At 47.5% G+C, this 19,964-nt stretch overlaps 3 protein-coding genes and 1 long non-coding RNA gene across 8 annotated transcripts; 2 read left to right on the top strand and 2 right to left on the bottom strand.

Moving 5' to 3' along the window:
- Nucleotides 1-19: 19 nt before the first annotated feature.
- On the bottom strand, nt 20-901 carry LOC125981146 (uncharacterized). Its single transcript, XR_007485840.1, has 2 exons — nt 789-901; nt 20-496 (listed from the first exon to the last, which is right to left on the bottom strand). It is a non-coding gene; the product is annotated as an uncharacterized lncRNA (long non-coding RNA).
- Nucleotides 902-1,836: 935 nt separating this feature from the next.
- LOC125981077 (TatD DNase domain containing 3-like) lies at nt 1,837-4,825 on the bottom strand. Of its 2 annotated transcripts, none has more exons than XM_049740927.1 (11): nt 4,687-4,825; nt 3,958-4,118; nt 3,858-3,890; nt 3,713-3,786; nt 3,569-3,653; nt 3,436-3,498; nt 3,254-3,363; nt 3,127-3,182; nt 2,908-3,020; nt 2,446-2,526; nt 1,837-2,328 (listed from the first exon to the last, which is right to left on the bottom strand). In XM_049740927.1, the coding sequence occupies exons 2-11, from the start codon at nt 4,066-4,068 to the stop codon at nt 2,185-2,187; spliced, it is 870 nt and encodes a 289-aa protein (XP_049596884.1). In that variant the 5' UTR covers nt 4,069-4,118; nt 4,687-4,825; the 3' UTR covers nt 1,837-2,184. The 2 variants fall into 2 exon arrangements, with proteins under 2 accessions (XP_049596884.1, XP_049596885.1); XM_049740928.1 differs by having other exon boundaries at nt 2,446-2,523.
- fuca2 (alpha-L-fucosidase 2) lies at nt 4,183-7,104 on the top strand. Its single transcript, XM_049740839.2, has 6 exons — nt 4,183-4,804; nt 4,940-5,127; nt 5,268-5,607; nt 5,744-5,954; nt 6,105-6,404; nt 6,826-7,104. Exons 1-6 carry the CDS (start codon nt 4,614-4,616, stop codon nt 6,961-6,963), a joined length of 1,368 nt encoding a protein of 455 aa, XP_049596796.1. The 5' UTR covers nt 4,183-4,613; the 3' UTR covers nt 6,964-7,104.
- A 124-nt stretch (nt 7,105-7,228) lies between these two features.
- Nucleotides 7,229-19,919, top strand: hivep2b (HIVEP zinc finger 2b). 4 transcript variants are annotated; one of them, XM_068652950.1, is made up of 7 exons: nt 7,229-7,436; nt 11,645-15,270; nt 15,547-15,704; nt 15,777-15,952; nt 16,235-16,333; nt 16,452-17,146; nt 17,302-19,919. In XM_068652950.1, the coding sequence occupies exons 2-7, from the start codon at nt 11,728-11,730 to the stop codon at nt 17,638-17,640; spliced, it is 5,010 nt and encodes a 1,669-aa protein (XP_068509051.1). In that variant the 5' UTR covers nt 7,229-7,436; nt 11,645-11,727; the 3' UTR covers nt 17,641-19,919. The 4 variants fall into 4 exon arrangements, with proteins under 4 accessions (XP_068509051.1, XP_049596593.1, XP_049596592.1 ...); XM_049740636.2 differs by having other exon boundaries at nt 16,449-17,146; XM_049740635.2 differs by lacking the exon at nt 7,229-7,436 and adding an exon at nt 9,294-10,029 and having other exon boundaries at nt 16,449-17,146.
- Nucleotides 19,920-19,964: the final 45 nt, after the last annotated feature.

The following is a 19,964-nucleotide window of genomic DNA, read 5'->3' as shown; positions in this document are numbered from 1 at the left end:
CAAGGAATGAGGCGCCAGACAAGTTTAACATAAATGTTTATTAAAAATAATAATATCAAAAGCAAATTTCAAACCAGCAATCTAATGTGAAATTGCAGTAGATATATTGGATAACAATATTTAGGCGTACATAGGTATACACGTTATTTAAAAACGACTACAAGTGTTATACTACGATACAAGTGTTTACCAGCTCAGTGGCCTGAGAGGAGAGTGTCCGCCCTGAGATTGGGAGGTGGTGGGTTCAAACCCCTGCCGAGTCATACCAGTGACTATAACAATGGTACTCATTTCTTCCCTGCTTGGCACTCAGTGTAAGGGGTTGAAATGGGGCCCCCCCCTGCTGCTCACGATGATTGGGACTTTTGGCACTCAGCGTAAGGCAGGGGTGTCCAAGTCCAGTCCTCGAGGGCCGCATTCCTCCATGTTTTCCAAGTTTCCCTTGTTAAACACACCCGACTCAAATGATCAGTTCATCCTCACGTTCTGCAGGAGCCTGATCATTTGAATCAGGTGTGACGCCAAAGTTGACTTTATTTACAAGACCACCAACAGGAAGAAAACACACCACTGTTGATTTTATTCACAAGAATGCCCACATGAAGCTTGCTCCTATTTTAAGCTCCCTTTATTAATTGCGTATGCATACATGAATGTTTTTGTTTTCTTTTTATGTCTGTTCCTATATGAAGAATTCAATGCTTATAATTTCTTTCTTTGTTGTAAAGTGCTTTGAGCTGCATTTCTTGTATGAAAGGTGCTCTACAAATAAACTTTTTTAGTATTACCCTCTGGTCTCGTGGTCCTGTCCAGTCCCTCTCTGTGCAGGCACTCGTCCGATCCACTGCCCCAGCAACCCTGAAAGGCAGACATATTTCCATTAGCACCCCCCCCCCCCCCCCCCCCCGACAAACATGGCGCCCGTCGTGAGAGACGGCAAGAAACGACAAACATTTGGTGGCTCCTGCATTGGAGAACGCTCCTTGAGCGCGAAAATCGTGCAACAAACACGGCGTCCGTCGTGAAAAGCGGCAGGAGACGACAAACATTTGCTAGCATGCTCGCTTACCTGACAAACGTCCGCCGCCTAAAGCCCTGACGTCACATCCGTCGATTCAAATCTTCTTCTCCTGATCGTCCAACGGCGCTCGGCACACTGACGCCACCTGGTGGTCGCCTGTCATGGTGACTACTGTGGAAAGGGTTGCCATTTTCAAGTGTACCTAATAACAGGCCACTTTATTAGGGAAATATCATGGTCAAAAGTCACAGGTGTCAAGCTCTAGTCCTCGGGGCCGCGTTCCACGCGTGTTGTAAAGTCTGACAACCGAGGGAATGAAGTACCTGCGGAACCGTTCCTTCCTACACCGTGGGTGTAAAAAGTCTGCTGCTAAAGGACCGCACCATGTCATGGAGGGGGTGAGAGGTGTTGCCCATGTTGGATTGAAGCTTCATCAACGTCCTCCTCTCACCCACAACGGAGACCAGGGGACAGCCCAGGACAGAGCTCACTCTTGGTTCTTGGGTTGATTCGTTGAAGGATTCGTTTGAACGAATCTTTTGAGAACCGATTCCAAAGATTCAGTTCACTTAAAAGAACTGGAATGCACATCACTAGTGGGCAACGTGCTGGCTGACGTGTCCGGAGGAAGAGGCGGTACCTGAAGTGGAACCCCGTGATGCGTTCAAGACGTGCTCGCCGCAGCGTAAAAGCTCCTTCCGCTTTTGGGTGTTATATTGGTCAATGGTTAGAACTAGTATACGTGACTTTCTCCCATTCTGCTTTTTTTTTTTTCCCAAAATGATATGCATAGGTGGGTAAAAAAAATGACCCGGTGAGTTTTAAAAAAAATATATCTTTATAATGAAAAGATGTTATCTATTCATATTCTAGGCATTCCTAAAAAAAACATGTTTTTCACACAAGCACACAATGGATGTTGACAATGTTCACATTTTTTTATGATTGTTCTAGGTAATTGTCTTTTTCAAAGAAGTTATAAAGTTCAAAATAAAGATATTTCAAACATTCAATCATTGTTGTGTGGTCTTATATCTCGACCAAAATGACAAAAATGGCCTTTAAAACACATTTGATTCTCTTATACACTTTTGGAAGAGTGTAAGGTACAGTCACTTGTGCATCCAACTGACTTCTTGATTGTCTGACTCAATGATCCAGTATCACAATTTGATGGCTGACTTTAACTTGGGAAAGAGCCGGAGTGCGTTCCTCGTGGTTACCTGCATCACCTCCTCCACCGATACGCCTTTAACGACGCTGATATACTCGGCCGCAACAATGATGTTCTTGGGCTCGTTTCTCACCTGTGTGTCAAAAAAGATGGCACAAAAACTGGTAAAAAAAAATATATATATTTTTTTTTTCTTTCTGTGCGGCTTGGCGGAACTCTGTCTCATAGTGTTCAATGAATAAAACTTGACCTGCTTCTCTGGGCCGAGTGCAGGCGAGTCCGTTTCCAGGCACATATTCTCTAGAGGTAACTGTTTCACAAGTTTCTGCTTCTTAGTGGACACAAATGAAGAAGAGAATAGAGAGAAGAACAGCAAAATGAGTCAGCATCATCGTATGTAGCCATAAAAGCTGTACATGAATTTATGAATAGTCTTCAAGTAAGCAGTTGGGAAAACAAACAAACAATGTTTGAACAGCAGCAGCAAGTGACGCAGCCCCGAAGGGATCACGAAAGGTTTGCTCCTTTTGCTCACGTCGTAATCTGACTGTTGATTAGTTTATCAAAACGTACACAAACACACTGTTAACACGACAAAGATTACGGCCCCAACTCAAAATGTCGACAGGAAGGTTAGTGAGTGAACAAAATGACCTGAACCTGAAATTGATGGGAAACTTTCCCAACATGAGTGTATTGGAAGGACACGCACTTGCTCGCTGCGTACGATAGACGGCGGGATGGAGAAGAAGTATCCCGCCTTCACCCCCTCCATGGCCACTGATGGCTTCCCATCAAAGGCGTGAAGGAGAACTTTTTCCACACCTGTGGAGAAACAACACAGACTTCTTCAGTTATTATGACTGCTGATTGGCAACTTGATATTTTTATTGTATTTTCAATGGGGAAAAATATAATAAATAATAGTCACCTTGCTCTTTCAAGAGCTGGATAGTGGGTCTACCTGCCGAACGTGAGTGAACATTTCTAATAAAAATACACAATTGATTAGTCCACAAAACAGCATTTTGGTGTTCTTCAATGTAACTCGGACTCACAGAGGAAGGTCCAGCTCTTTGGCTAGACGCGCCTGGCGGATCAGAACCTCTCTTTGGCTCTCTTTGTCGGACTCGCTCTTCACATACCTGGGTGTAAAATCCAAACCGACCTAGGACAACACATGGAAATGTGAATGATATCAGTATTTGCTAATTTATGAACCACCAACAAGTTTATCTACTTCTCCAATGGCCACGAGCTGGTCTTTGTATTTGTCGATGAGGGGAAGTGCTGCATCTAGGTCCTGTGCACAAGACACAAAAAGTGTTGCAGTGACATTTACAACTTTGTAACAATTTATCTTGCATTCTTACCTGCAGGGAAGCACTTCTGTGTTGGTCTGAAGATACTTCCTGAACGGGATGGACTCCCAGGCAGGGCAACACAAACCCTGGGAACCTAAAAATAGAAGAGAACACAGTTAGCTACTATAAAAAGGAATAGAGCGTTAAAGTTACCTCTTCGACAACGCAATGATCTTGTCAAATTCCCCTGCATGTTCGGCTACGGCTAACAATGCCAACAGTCCAGCCTAGCAAAGAAAAACAACACGCACGTTTCATCATGGACGATAATAGCGAGCCAAGAGACTTCAAGAAGCACCTGTTTAGAGTCCTCAATAACAGTGTCTATGTCCTGAAAGATAAACGTGACAGTTTAAGATGGATACATGACTACAACGTTCGGTAGTTGTGATTAATACCTTGTCAAAATCTGCCGCAGAGATGTGACAGTGGCAATCGAGGAAGCCATGCATGTTGGTAGCAAAACATCCGGGTTGCCATCCAGAGTGCGCATGCGCAGCAATTCTCATGCACCAGATTTAACGCCGAGTGTCCCAAAAGGGCGGTGCTGTCAATTTCTCTAGGCAAAATGGGACAAAAGATTTTCTCTAAATCAGGAAACGACAAATCAAACGCACTAAACAGTAAACGTCATCAACCAAGGCCGCTTTCGCTTTGTTTACAGCTAAATATTGTCGCTTGAATTTAACCTAACGATTTTGGACATTGAATAGATTATTGAGAAAAAGATATAAAATCAAATCAAAGACACATAGTTTCGAAAACTCCCGGATACGCATGCGTTATACATTTTGCACGGTGCGGGCTTCACGTTTGCGGCTGCCGTGGCTTTGTACTATTTTAATCAATGGCAGCGTCATGTATTTTTAGCATATTTGTTTAGGCTGTATGTTGATGCAAGTATGCAATATAAGGTAAAAAAGGTATAATAGAACTTGAACGAACCGATCCTTAGGAAAGTCAAACAAGCTTCCGTTTTTTTTTTATTTCCTCATTTTGACAGTACGAGGATTTCACCCCCCCGGCTAAAACATTTTGAGTTATTTCAATAAAAATGACGGTTTTAATCACTGCGTTTCTCCTCGTTTGCCTGCTGTCCATCCGCATCACCGAGGCTAAATACGAACCCAACTGGGAGTCCATCGACTCCAGGCCACTGCCGGAGTGGTACGACCAAGCCAAGTTTGGCATCTTCATCCACTGGGGGGTCTTCTCCGTGCCAAGCTTCGGTAGCGAGTGGTTCTGGTGAGGCTTCTACTGCCCTGTCTTTAAAGTTGCACAAAACTCTATGTAGTATTATTGTGCTCACTTTTTTTACGATGGAGAAGGAACGGGATGCAGCGTAATACTGACACCTAGCGGCGTTTCCGTGTCTTGCAGGTGGTACTGGCAGGGGCAAAAGCTGCAGTCCTACGTGGCCTTCATGCAGAAGAATTACCCACCGGACTTCATGTATCAAGACTTTGCCCCCCACTTCACCGCGGAGTTCTTTGACGCCAAAGAATGGACAGACATCTTCGCCGCATCGGGAGCCAAGTACATCGTGTTGACCACCAAACACCACGAAGGTCCTGCATAGTAGGGATGCACAATATATCGAAAAAATATCAATGTTACAATATTGACCCATGCAAGGTTATTTATTTAATTAGTGTAAAAATGTTCTGATGTTAGCCGGTTACCAATTGAAGCTGTCAATCATCCCTAGGTTTCACATTGTGGGGCTCTAAGACCTCATGGAACTGGAACGCAGTGGACTTGGGCCCCAAGCGTGACCTGGTGGCGGAGTTGGCCACCGCCGTGCGCACTCACAGCGACCTTCACCTGGGTCTGTACCACTCGCTTTTCGAGTGGTTTCATCCGTTATTTCTGCAGGACGCCGCCAACCACTTCACCACCAATAGCTTTGCTGTCACCAAGAGTCTTCCCGAACTTTACGATCTGGTCCTGACGTACAAGCCCGACGTGCTGTGGTCGGACGGAGACGGGGATGCGCCAGACAAATACTGGAACAGCACCGGATTCCTAGCCTGGCTCTACAATGACAGGTAAACAATTTAATAATTTTTTTGCAAACAAAAATATTTTCTTTTGTGAAAATATTACGGCTGTTTTCAGACCAGCAACCCAGTTTCCACTAAAGTGAGAATCACTCTTCTAGTATTTTTTTTTTTTTACGGGCAGTCCAGTGCGGGACACGGTGGTGACCAACGACCGGTGGGGCTCGGGCTCCATCTGCAAACACGGCGGCTACTACACCTGTGCCGACCGCTACCAGCCGGGTCACCTGCTGCCGCACAAGTGGGAGAACTGCATGACCATCGACACCAAGTCGTGGGGCTACAGACGCAACGCCCCGCTCGCCGACTACCTCACCATCGAGGAGATTGTGGCGGTGAATATGTCCAATGACATCACTAGGCAGGACATGGCTAACCTAACTGCTTGTTGCTAAGGGAAATTGGCCTTAGAGTCAAAAAGAGGCACTTAAATTTTTTTTTTTAGATTAGTTACTTAACCTCTTACTTACTTTGTGTTCCTCCAGACGTTGGTGGAGACCGTGTCCTGCGGCGGCAACTTGCTGATGAACGTGGGCCCCACAGCGGACGGGAGGATCACACCCATCTTCGAGGAGCGCCTCCGTCAGATTGGTCGTTGGCTAGGGGTGAACGGCGAGGGGATCTACAACAGCAGCGCCTGGCGGGCTCAGAATGACACCGTCACATCCGCCGTCTGGTACACGTCCAGACCGCAGCAGAACACCGTGTTCGCCTTTTTTCTTGTGTGGCCGACTGATGGAATTTTAGTCCTTGGAGAACCTGAGGTCACACCAGGCCACACTCAGGTAAGTTGACTGGATATAGATGCATTTTTTTTCGTGTCCCACGAGATATAGATGGTGTACCACTCGTGGCCCTCGTGCCACACTTTGAGAATCACTTGAACATAATACAACAAGGCTTACTGATTGGGCGCAACAGCGCGCATAAAGTGGCTCAAGTGGCTAGCTTTTGTGTTTTTGCTCTCCCGGGGGGCGTCTACTGTTCAAAGAATTCCGTCACGCACGCCCACCCGCCGCCACCTGCTGGCCGGCCTTCGTGCTCACGCTGCCTCTGCTGACTCACTAAGATGCCTTCTCAGATTCCGCTGTAGTTTTCTGGGAAGCGGGGCCACTCGCATCGATTTTTGTTCTCTGACCGTCTGTAATCTTATTTAAAAAAAATGTGCTCTGTGCTTTTCCTCTGGGGTGGGAATTGCAAAACTAGGTGGCGCTCTTGGGTCACGGGCCCGTGAAGTGGGTCCCTGCGACGCCCCATGGTCTCCAGGTCTTCCTACCTCAGCTGTCCGTCAGCCAGATGCCATGCCAGTGGGCCTGGACCCTCAGGCTGACAGGTGCCAAATGAACAAGAAGACGACGACAAAGATTCAAAATTTTAGATGCACAGAACTGCTTAATTAAACTCCTTACCGCAAGGTGATGAAAATGCTGCTTTGGGTGAATTACCTTTTTTTGTTTACAATTTTAAATAAAAGCTGGAAATCTATTTTTGTCCTTCTTATGTACAGTACATATTTTTAATTTAGTTGATGGTGTTTTTTTTTTTTCTTCCCTGGATGAATACTGTACATTCTTAAGAGGCGGGGCTGTGAATATTTTAATAATAGCCACGGTTGTGAATCAAACGCCGTGAGCTGCTTTTGGCGTCCTCTGGTGGCGCTTAGCTGCACTGCACCCCGGAGGAGGCGTAAGGACACGCTCCAAGCTCATCTCGGACGACTCCGGAAAGAAAGCGACCCCCTCGGACACCATCCTCACCGCCCCCCACGATTTGCACATCCGTCTACTCGAGGGTCCAATGAAGCCGTCTAATACCTGGTAAGCCTCCGCCGCTTTTTTTTTTCTATGCTGTTTTTTTTTTTTTTTTTGCGCATAGCTTGATCAGAGCCGAATTTAGGCTGCTAGTGGTCGGGGGTTCTTAAGTGAGAGGGGGGGGGGGGGGGGGGGGGCGGGTGTTTGTCACCTGAGAGGGTGACTCCAGTGCGGGGGTCGTGTGTGCTCCCTCCCCGCTGCCGCACGCTTTTTAACAAGAGGAGGGGGGGGGGTCCCAGTTCTGCCAATGTTCCATGACATGCAGATGGGGGGGCGACCAAGGGGGTTCTCGGGTCCATGCATTCCCCCCCCCCCCCCCCCCTCCTCCCCACCCCAACATCAACAACACGCGCGCGCGCATTCACGCACTGTGAGCCGGATATCCCCATATAGGCAGGCACGTGACAGCTGATCCGACAACAGCCAGCAAAAGAAGCCATGTTTGAATTGAAGGATGAATTCATATTCAAATGGATTGTTGGCATTCACGCTTTATGGAGCGGGATATTATTCACAGATAAATAGGTTACTGCTCTGAAATTTGTGTTAGAGGAAAATTTAATATAATAAAATACACACACACACACTACATTTTTACTAAATTATACAGATAACATTTTTTTTACTGTACGATTAGAAATATAAACCAATTTTATATGCTTGGTATTTTTCTATTATATGACTGTAGTCTAACAAATGGATATGAAAACATGCAAATTTAAACATTTTGTTTTAATGGCTGTGTCTTAGTATCTATATTTAATATAGCACTTTTTCTTTCCCCCTGCCGCATCATCACACTCACTTCTTACATTTGCTGGTAATTATATATGCCGACAGGAAGCAGGGCCATTGTGGCAGACTCTGTTGCCATGGCGACGCGCCACTAGTTGTCAAGCTTATTTTCCGATTTTAAAGAGATGGTGCTGGGCGGAAGGATGAAGGTGAATGATGTGTGATCGGCCTGAGAGAAATCCTCAAACCTTCCATTCATAACACACCCTCCCATGTCCCTCATCCACTGTGTTCATTTGGGGAGGTGTGTGTGTGTTGGGGGGGGCAACATGGAATCCCACTCAGCTGTTCCTAGCAAGTGTGCATCTTCTTGAGAGAGAGCATTTGTATTTATAGATGACGACCTTGACTGTATTAGCTATTTTAGAACCCACACCCCACCCTCCCCAATCATCCTGTGCTGCATAATGGATCTGCAAGCGGGCGACGACTTGTTCCACGCTCGATGACTAAGAATAGCGCCCTGAGGAGCTCCTCTTTCAATACACACGCTCGGCATTCTCCGTTCGTTAGGCCACTTAGACGAGGAGTCTGAAAGAGTCTGAAACCTTTTTGGCCCACTTAGTCACGAACAGCATTTTTTAAAAATATGTTTTTGGTATTCACTTTTTATTATTATTTTATTTAAAACGTTTTAAAGATTCTAATATCAATTTAGTGACCCACAAAAAAAAAAGGCATACCTGAAACAGCACAGGAAATCGGCCATTTTGTTGAGGAGGCCATTTTGTTTTAATAGCGCCCTGTAAAAATTCAACTCCTGAACCGAGTTTCCCTTAGCAACGTGACATTTCGTTGGCATGTCTATCATGAGTCGACCCGTTAAAATGTCTCAAGAAGCCTGAAAGGACACAGGAAGTCTGCCATTCTTATTTGAAGTGGCCAATTTGGAGTTCTTTTGGTTTCAGGTTGCACATTTTCATGGGTCCTTCAAAACCCAACTACTGCCAGAGATTTTCGTCCGGCGGCTACCAAATTTGTACCATGTGAACGAGACAGATGGGCGACTGTCACTTGAGAAAAAAAATCGAGTGTTCGCCATTGCGTGTGGGCGAAGCTTGAAGATTCCACGTAACTGTGGTCACGTTGTTCTCTGTTTAGTTCCCTCGATATGAATCTAAAAAAAATGGATATACTCTGGGAGGAATACAGTAATCGTGTCAGGGTTTGACTCGGCTCGGGCGCATACGCAGGATGCGGCGTGCAGCTGCACATCATCCGGCGGCATTAAGCCCGGCTCGTCTTGTCACGACGTCGACGGTTCTCGGTGCTTTGTGAATGGAGCCCGAGGACGTCGTGACGGGAAGCATCTCACAAAAGAGCCCCCTACGGCTTTTATTCCTCCCTCCTTCTCCCACTTCCTCCTCGCCATATAGGCCACGTGAATTGCACCTTTTGAAGGGAGGTTCTCAGTTCTTGATGAATGAAGAGCAGCTTTTGACAATGATCAGGACATCTGACTCCCTCCCACCCTCGCTTTCCCTCTCCTCCTACCCAGCCTGAGTGAGCTGCCAGAGCCGGAGAGGAAAAGCGCCCTGAAACGTGGGCCGTTGTGTAATCCCTCCCAGGGCCCCTTTGCTATTTTTGTACCCGGGTCTGCACGTCATGCTTGGGTATTTTCTCTGGTGACTGGCTCGCATCAATAGAACGCTCCAAATGTGCGCCGCTACCGCCGCCACTCCGGACTGATGGGACGTTTACCATGGCGCTTTTTTTCCTTATCCCGACGGAGGCGGAATGGACGGTGCGGGATGAGGAATGAGGATGCGGGACATGGAAGGAGAGGAGGAGGTTGAAATCTCAGGTTTGTCTGAGGATCAAGGGGGGGAGGCATGCGTGTGAATGTCATTGTGATATTTATGGATGCTCGGGTTTAAAGGGACGGAGCGTTTCTTTTTTTTTTTTCCATCTACCTCCGCTTCGCACCGCTGCTGTGTCATGCATTTGTTGCACAGGTGCAACACAACAACATGCGTCTGTGTCTTTGTGCGCGCAGCCAATCGCGGGATTAATCTGGCGTACGCCGCAGTCGGCTTTTGAGGACCTCGGAGGGATGGAAACTAAGCAATGAGGTCAAATCGACCTTGAGGAGGGAGACTTCAAAGCCCCCCCCTCCCCACACAATGTTGTGTTAACCTGCTTTTCCACAGCGTGGCACTGACTCGAGTCAACTCGTTCGGCTCAGTTAAGGGAGTGTTGTTTTCCACTTTGAAACTGCAAAAACATGTCGCATCGGTGCGATAATGCCTTAAGAACGAGAAGTTGCGGGAAAAAAAAATCCCGCTGCGTTGAATGCGTTCACTCTTGATAAGACAGGTGAGAAATGCCACATGAGTCAGATTGAGTTTTTCTAAATGATACTTTGAAATCTGTTTAAAAAAACAAGATCACGTCAGTTGGATCAAGAATGGGAATAGTTCAATTCAACTCACATTCACAGAAAAACCACATTAGTCGGTTCAAACTATGCTAACTGGAGGCTAGGTAAATGTGCCACAATGAACACATCGTTTGGATTATTTCACGCTAATGCGTAGGCAAGTGGGAAATTAAAAAAATCCCTTCCTATTGAACATATCGAGTCATACGAAAAGGAAACATTGAACAAAACGTAATTCTCTTGCTAAATAGTAAATAAAGTAAGTAAGAAAGCGGTGCCTCACAGCAAAATGGAGATTGTAGCACAGCAACAGGCTAAGCTAACATTAGCATGTGTAAAGGTACCGTACAGTAGAAAAGTGACTAGTTCTTCCAAGAATCTTCTTAAAATGGACCACTCAAATGTGGCCTCCCTTCCCATCTCTGTTATTTTCACGCGACTGTCCGCATGCGACGAGTCACCTTGGATTCGCATCCTCGGTGAATCGCGCTGGGCCGTTCGTGGACAACCAAAGGAGAGAAGGAAAAATATATATATAGAGAGAAACAATGTCCTAATTAAGGGGGAACTCGGAGGGTTTGAACCAGATAATCTTACATAACCTCGTTAGGGAGGACACCGCATTTGATACTGAGAGGATGAAGTGAGGTGGAGGATGAGGAGGACGAGGCTGTGCCCTCCGGTGTTGAGGCTAAACCAATTCCCAGAATTCATGAGGGGGACGGTGTTTCTTCGCCGAGTGTGAGACGTGAGGGAATACGAGGTGATATTGATGCTCATCTATTTCTTAGATGCCAGAGCACTCAACCCAGCGGCTCAGTATGCACGCATGGTGGGATTAAAGCTCTGCAGACTCGTGCTTGCCACATCTGCCTTACACTTCTGAGGTTCTGGGTCCAGATTTTAGGCTTTCCCCGTGTTGCATGTCATCTTTGAGCTTCCAAGGGTTTTCCTTCAGTACTCCAGCTTTGATTGACATTCCAAAAACATGCAGGTTTTCAGTGCTGATAATCCCTGCTTTCTGTTTCCTGTATTGCAGATGAGCCGTCACACGTGTACGTAAACATCACGACTGATACCTAAGAAATATTATCCCCAAGAAACGAACGCAACGTCGGATTAATGGAGTCACTAGAAACCGCCACAGGCTCTCCGGAAGGTCAGGACACAGATGCCACAGCAAAACAATGCACACCTGAGATAAGAAGGAGTCCATCGGTGGAAATGGAGGGAAAAGGGTGGCACCAGCACCCGCCGGAGGGCCCGGCTAAAGACACAGGCGGTTCCAAAAAAGCTCCCAACTCAGGGAAGTTACTGGCCGTTGAGGATTCTATCTCCCAAACTCCTAAAGACACCGAAGCGTCGTTTTCACTGCAGGCCGCCAAAGTAGCGGTCAGACAAAGGAAGTCCCCGAGTTCACCTGAGCAACAGAGTTACTATTCAGGGATGGAGCTGCAGTCAGAGTCCGGCGGGAAGGTTGAGTTGAAACCACAGAAGCCTGGCAAATATGTTTGCGAATATTGCGGAAGGGCATGCGCCAAACCCAGTGTACTAAAGAAACACATCCGGTCCCACACCGGAGAACGGCCATACCCGTGCGTCCCCTGCGGGTTCTCCTTCAAAACCAAGAGCAATTTGTACAAACACCGCAAGTCCCACGCTCACTCGGTCAAAGCTGGAACCCCGCCGTTCCCTCACAATGTCAACGTGGACCAGGGGTCTTTTGAAGGCGACGGGGATTTGTTCTCTGACGGCGAGCAAAGTACAGACACTGACGACGACACGTTCAGTGACCCGCTGCTGCTGTTGGACTCCCCGGCAGAGACCTCCGATCACACCGCTGTCAAAGTGCTAAACCTCATTTCTCACAAAAAGGCATCGGCGATGTCAACGTCGACTCAGGACAGCTCATCCCACCCACCGGAAATCAATCCCCTTCCTGTCACCACTGTTGAGGCTAATCGTGCAATTCAATCTTGCACGATTAAACAAAGGCTCGCACTTCGCCTGTCGGAGAAAAGGAGCAGCGACTCGGAACACAATCTGTCCCTTCCGAGTCAGTCGAGTAAAGGCAGCACGGATTCCGGCTATTTTTCCCGATCTGAAAGTGCCGAGCATCAGACTAGCCCCCCGAACGCTAACGCCAAATCCTACCAGGAAATTATGTTCGGGAAGTGTTACAGGCCCAGCCCCAAGCAGACCACGGTTGCTTGCTATACAGATTCCGGTGAGGTAGAACGATATTCAGAGAAAGGAGTTTCTCGGGTTTTCACCCAGGAAAAAGACACAGTCGAGTCAATCCGAATAAATACAAAGTCCTTCACCAGGGAAGAGATGAAAGAAGCACAGCTGGACACTGGCTCTGACATGGCAACCCTCCTCAGGAGCAACTCCATGCCCACGTCCTCGGCGGTCAGCCTGACCATGCCCCAGGCCCTCCGGGGCAGCCACTCGTTCGACGAGAGAACAAGCAACGCGGGCATGAGGAGACTGCGGCGGCAAGCTGCTTTCGAGCTGCCGTCCCACGAGGGCCACGTGGACAGCGACGGCCACGGGAAGGCAAGCGAGATGTCACCTGCGGGACTGGAAATGGATTATCCGCCGAGTGTGAACCTGCAGAGGCATGCCATGGAACTAGCGACCCGGAAGCGCCGGAAGGAAAAACGGGAAGAGGAAGATCTGCCACCTCAGTATGAGGTACATCACGGACAGTGTGAAGAAATGTTTGACTCCGGTAAGGATTACGAGTCGAAGCTAGCCGGCCACGGTATGGTCGGCGTCCTGAAAGGACGTTTGAGTATGCAGCTGGACAGGATTGACATGGACATCTCAGTCAGCCCTGAAATGTGTGCTCGAAAAACATTAGGAAATGTCATTTCGGTTATCCAGCACACAAACTTCATCAACAGGCCTCACGCCGACCAGTCCGAGTCCTACAAGAGTCTCAGGCAGAGGGAGGAGAGCTTCTCCTCATTTCAGCCCATGGAGGAGTCTTTTGAGATGGACAGGGGCGATGGCACACTGAGGCAGTCCTTTCAGTTGGGTGCTAAACTGGTGCGACAGCCCAATATACAAGTACCGGAGATCAGAGTCACCGTGGAGCCCGACAGTCCGGACAAAGCTCCGGACGTGCCGGTGAAGGAGCCGGAGAAGCATGTGGAAGAGTTTCAATGGCCGCAGCGGAGTGAAACATTAGCCCAGTTCCCCCCTGAAAAACTCCCCCCAAAGAAGAAAAGGTTGCGCCTTGCTGACATTGAGCACTCCTCGGGGGAGTCCAGTTTCGAATCAGCCTGCACCAGTCTCTCACGAAGCCCCAGTCAGGACAGTAACTTATCCTACAGCTCCACCTTCTCCTTTGACAGGGAGGAGAGCCTGAAGCCGGTTTCTCCTGCCAGGCAGGATGAATTTGGCAAGCCTCTGGAGCTCTTAGCTGTGCCGGGAAGCGGCCACTCGCTCTCTGTTCTCCATCAGCGTCAGCAACATGAAATGAGACGCTCCTCCTCGGAGCAGGCCCCTTGCAACTTGCGCAAGGAGTTCCCAGAGGTACGCAGCGTATCGTTTGACTATGGAAGCCTCGATCCAACATCCAAAGTTAGACTCGGGGACTTGGCAAAGGAGAGACAGAGGGGGAATTTGGTGCGCCAGGAGTCGCTGAGCATGGACACTGAAGCCTCACACGTGCAAATATTTTGTGGTGGCGCAAGCCCTTCATCGCTGCCCATCACGCTCCCCCAGCTCCCGCATCCCGGTTTGTTAATCCCCGTAAGACTCCAGACTCACGTGCCGAGCTACGGAAGCCTCACGTACACATCTGTGTCACAGATCTTTGACAATCACTACGATAAAGTTAGCCCTGCATTAGCTGCCTCTCAGAATCGAGCCACCACGCACTCGGTCTCTGTGGAAGCCCTGGACTTATCCTCGGCCAAACTCAAGACTGGCATCCCCCTTTCCCTCACCTCTCGGACCATCTCCACCACCAACGCGTCCAGCGGCGGCGCGAGCAAACGCATGCTCTCGCCCGCCAGCAGCTTAGACCTCTTTATGGAAGTCAAGCAGCAGAAGCGTGTGAAGGAGGAAAGGATGTTTGGACAAATTGTGAAGGAGCTGAGTGCGGTGGAGCTGGGCAAGGGCCACTTGGAGGATGATTCACACAGGAGAAAATTTATCACGCCTCGACAAGTGACCGAAGAACACAGCGTAGAGTCTGCTATGGAGAGCAGCTCCTTGGATACCAGCTCGCCTCCGCATCTGAAACAAGCAGGCACGGATAAACGGGCGCAGATGGAAACGAGGACGTTGGCGCTCTTCAGCCGGGACATCCTGGCCGCAGAGGCGGAGCGTCGGGGGACGCCGTCTTCCTTTCCAAGTCTTCGCACGGCGACAGGTGTGAGCTGGTGTTATCTCAGCTACACCAAGCCGAGCTGCTCGCACGACGGCGAAGATGGCGGCGGCGGTGGTGGAGCTCCGTGTTCCGTCTATGACACCTGGCATGTCAGCTCACGCAATCCCAATCCGCCAGAGTTAAGCACCAGTGCCGCGCTGGCCCTGCTGCACTCCAAACAGAAGGGAGGCAAGTTGATCTACTCAATGGCTGCCATGTGTCAGCCTGGCAATGGGAAACTGGTTTCATCCCTTGTCGTGTGGCGGCAGACGGGCGAACAGGTGAGGAAATTAAACAAAAGCTCTCTTTGCTTTCCACACCCGGGGTTTGAGTCATCGAATTACTATAGTTCAATAGCCTAAGTATAAAAAATAAATCTATGAATAAAAAGAAAATACTACATGAGCTAGAAATCACAATGTCCAAGGCCACGAGACTATAAGACCATACAACTGAAGAAATGCACTTCGTGTTTGCCAACCACGCCGTGTACAGTGGCTGACCGAGTCATGTTACATCCAGCGTGTGTTAACAATACGTTTGCCGGTCCGATTCAGCTGCAGAGGAAACCGGAGCCCAAAGAGGCAGACGTCAACCCGGGCAAGAAGGTGAAAGACACCAGCTTCAGACTCAAGGCTGCCAAGGAAGAGTGGAAGGAGAGGGAGGCGGCAAATACCCAAACAGCTCCGACGCGCATCAAGATCTTTGAGGGAGGGTCAGTAACCCGGTCCGAGGCGCTTCGTCAGTGTTACAAAGTACTTGCCACTCATTTTTTTCCTGTTGTCAGGTACAAGTCCAATGAGGACTACGTGTACGTTCGCGGCCGTGGACGAGGAAAATACATTTGCGAGGAGTGCGGCATCCGTTGCAAAAAGCCCAGCATGCTCAAGAAACATATTCGAACCCATACGGACGTGAGGCCCTATATCTGCAAGGTCTGCAACTTTGCATTCAAAACGAAAGGTAAGTGTTGGTATGGAAAGATTGAAATGAAGTAGAGGTTAACTTTCTTTTCCGCTCTCGTGGGATTTATTCAAGAGTCTTGATTGCAATGGAAAGTCTGGAAAGTAGTCCAAAAATGTGCATGAGGATCATAATGTGGAAATGCAGCCGCAGCGGAATATTATTTCGAGCTTTTACAGTATCAGCTGATTTGTTAAGTCGCGTAATTTGTCTTTCTGACGAGTCCTCGTTTGCTCGCATAGGCTAGAAATTTAGGTTAATCCTCGTTTTTTTTCTCAAAAGGAAACCTGACGAAGCACATGAAGTCGAAAGCGCACATGAAGAAATGTCTCGAGCTAGGTGTGTCGGTGACAATGGATGACACGGAGATTCAGGAACATGGTAAGAACACGATTATCGACCGGTCTTGAAAATATAAAATTCAGCAGGGGCAACATGGGTTGTATAAATTTCACTTCACATACAGTCGGTTTCTTTTGTTGTGTTTTTTCAAAAGTAGACGAGGCGCCGCAAGAATCCAAGACGGAGGTGGCGATCACGGCCAAACATCAGTTCTCCGACGCCGAATATTCAGATGGTATGGACGAAGACGCGGATGATGTCGACGAAGATGAGGACGAGGACGACGACTACGAGGGCGACTCCACACCTAAACTGCGTTCCAGGAGCACCAGTCCGCAGCCGGGCAGCGGCATCACGTCACTGCCGGTCACTGTCACAGTCTCTGGCAGGTGGCCAGGCTCTGACCAGCGAGACAAGACCATGGAGGATGACACGCTGAGTGTTCTGTCTCCAGATCAGGCCGGGTTCCTCTTCGACCCTTATTCTTCATGTCTCCTCTCGCCCGGTTGGGAATCCCCCATCAGGGAACCGTCTCCCTCCCGTCTGCGATACCCATCCCCAAGACGTGAGCTCTCCCCGCGGGGTCGTTGCTCCCCACTGAGGCCCAGCTCGCCTGGATTCTCACCTATTCAGCACCTCTCTCCTTGTGTCGCGACGGAGAAACCCACGTCCCCCGGGGCAGAGATGGCTGGGAAGCGGGAGTCGGCGGTGCGGGGCAGGCAGCGGGTTGTGCTGAGGGCAGTTTCGCCACGCAGGGGTGGGGCCCATCAGCAGCGAGGTGGCAGCGACAAGAGCAGACAGCATACCAAGATGGACCTGGCTCAGCAACAAGGCGCCTTTGAGATGGAGCTGGTAGGTAGCACCATTTTCTGATCCTTTTTTTGTACTTTTTGGGGCAGAGTCAGGTCGACACTCCCCACCTCACCTTCTCACGTGCTTCCTAGTCCGTGTCGTGTATTAATGTATGCCCATTTGCTGAGGGTTTCAAATCCATATCCCCCTTACAGGAGCAAAGGAGCATCTCCAGTCTTCCCGCCGTCACCAGTGGTCCCCACCAGAATCTCCTAAGCCACCTTCCTCTCCACTCTCAGCAGCAGGCCTTCAGCTTGCTTCCCATACTTCCCGTCGGAGGAGCCCTCTGTGCGCCGCCACCTTCCCCCGCCTCCTCCGACGTGCCACCGAGCCCAGCAAGCGAGGAGGGGGCTGCACACGGAACCCCCGAGATGGCGGAGGAAGACCAGGGAAGCCCGGATTCCAGAACCAGGGACGGTGGACAGGAGGAGAACGTCCAAACGTGCTTGAAAGCCATTGCCTCGCTCAACATCAACACGGAGGACCCGCATTAGAGACCTTGGGCCACCACCTAACTTGTCAGGTCCGCACTTGGGCAATATGACGGCAAAGATTCTTCACGGCGAGGAATCCCGCTCTTCTCTTCGGACTGCCTCGCTCATGATCAAAACAAAGGGACCCTTAGTAGATAAGGCCCCCGTCCCGTCCGGGGTCTTTGGGTCACCTCCCACTTGTTTGGGTCCCAACTGAGGCAATATGACGACACAGCTTTTTGGCTTCCTTGGACTGGACGAGCTACGATTATTAACTATTATCATCATTGGGTGCAGGTGCAATATGAAGAGATCTACTGTAAAATGCTAATATGCCTTTTGTTTGACATAGCAGTTTGCATACAATTGCACATAAATTATATTTATAGATTACTGTATAAAAAAAAAAACGTCCTTTTACGTATTACACTCCCTCCTCCTTCTTAGACGCAGTGTATTTTAACGTCCGTGTACTTTGCGAATAGACTGTTGTCTCATGTACTCATATCGAGGTGTGATACAGTAGTGCGGTAAATATTTATATTTCAAATAATAAAGGGTGGGCAGGGGGGGTACGATAGGAAAGTCCAAATTTTGACGCTTTTTGCGCAAAGAGGGTCTGTGCCTTTATTTTGGAAGGATGTTTAAAAAGGTCAAGGAAGAGCTTTGCGAGCTTGTTTCATCTTCAAAAAAAAAAAAAAAAAAATCTGTTTTCTTTTTCTTAATGTTGTGGTTTTTATCTTGCATGGGATTTGCTATTGCACAAAAATTACAGGAAGTCAACATGTAATTACTGTAAGATGTATTTATATATTAGGATGTAAGCACTTATTGATACTGGTAAATATTTGACTACTATTTATATATGGTATATATATATAATATATATACAGTATGTACTTATTATGCAGCAGTGATGCAAGTTATGCAGTGAGCCACCAAGCTGGCGTTGCTTTTGATATCTTTTTTGCTCTCCTCTATCGACCGTCATCACACGTAGTCGCCGTGTTCCCACAATGCACTTTGTCATTATTTTGGACGTGGGGGAAACATTTTGGTTTTTGGCGCTTTTTGAAACATTCCACTTCTTTTTTTTATATAACGCCGTCAAGAGAAACATGCACAACAAATGTAATGTTTAGGGATGGGCATAGCAATTATGTAGAAAAAGTAAAGTTGAAAATGGAGAACAAATATTTAAACACGTTTACATGGTATTGTTTATTTAATATTGACCCAAATAACGAAGTTGAATTGATCATTCTGTTAAATGAGGTCAATTTAAAGCCATAAAAGTTTATATAAAAATATTTGTAATTTTAGTCCATCAATTTATCAGTCGTATTTTTACTTACAATAAGTTAAATCAGAATTTTTTTAACAATTTATAATGTTTAAATTAAATTTAGATTTTTTTTAATTTTAAAATTAGAATGAATACAGTATATTATTAATATGGATTTAAGAACTTGAACAATAAAGTGAATGCAAAAATTTGTGCCATCCAAAATATTTTCAATAAAAATAGAATTTATTTAAATATTTGAAAATGATTACAAATTATATAACAATATTAAAAAAAATTCGTCCAATGCCCATCCCTACTTCTATCGAGCGCGTGACTGCTGACGACATTTTCTCGCGAATGTAATCGACAGTTCACCAAACGCTTCTCCTCTGTACATACATCCATACATGCGTGTTTGATTTTCGGCTCAAGTGTTGAAACGCCGAAATCTTTTCAACGTGGCTCGTTTGTATCGACGGCAAATGTCGGCGTCGCGATGGAACTTTTTATTGAACCGTCGCCGCCTTTGCGTCGGGAGGGATTAGACGAATGGCGTTCATGTTTACATAAATCATATTTAAAAGGTGCGCTGCTTTAACGACGCGTCTTGCAGATTCGGATCACTTTTTTTGTCAAAGCAAAGCAGGCCGCTCATCCGATGTGCGTACGCGGATTGTGTTTGTGTTTGCTTTTGATGATATATTCATGAGTATATATATATATATATATATATATATATATACATCCATGGTATATGTATATACTAAAAGTGCATTGTGCCTCTCATAACGTTGAAGAGGACAAATTGTTTACCTCTCAGCCGAGACTTATTGAGGACAAAAAGCCTCAGTAGCCAATCCATCGTTTGACTTATTTGCGTCAAATTTGCTCGGTCGGGGATGGAGTGCCTCTGATGCTTTTGGGTTAAGGGGCGGGGCTAATCTATTATTATCATTTGGTGCTCAGATTGAATTGAATATTGTTTGAAGAGAATATACTTCTAACCCAGGAATGTGTGTGTGGCAATTTATTTCATACATGTTGTCCTGTACTCCCC

This window comes from Syngnathus scovelli, chromosome 14 (assembly GCF_024217435.2).
Source record: "Syngnathus scovelli strain Florida chromosome 14, RoL_Ssco_1.2, whole genome shotgun sequence".
NCBI lineage: Eukaryota > Metazoa > Chordata > Actinopteri > Syngnathiformes > Syngnathidae > Syngnathus > Syngnathus scovelli.
Note: the sequence above shows the minus strand (reverse complement) of the source record. Positions and strands in the feature narration are given on the sequence as shown.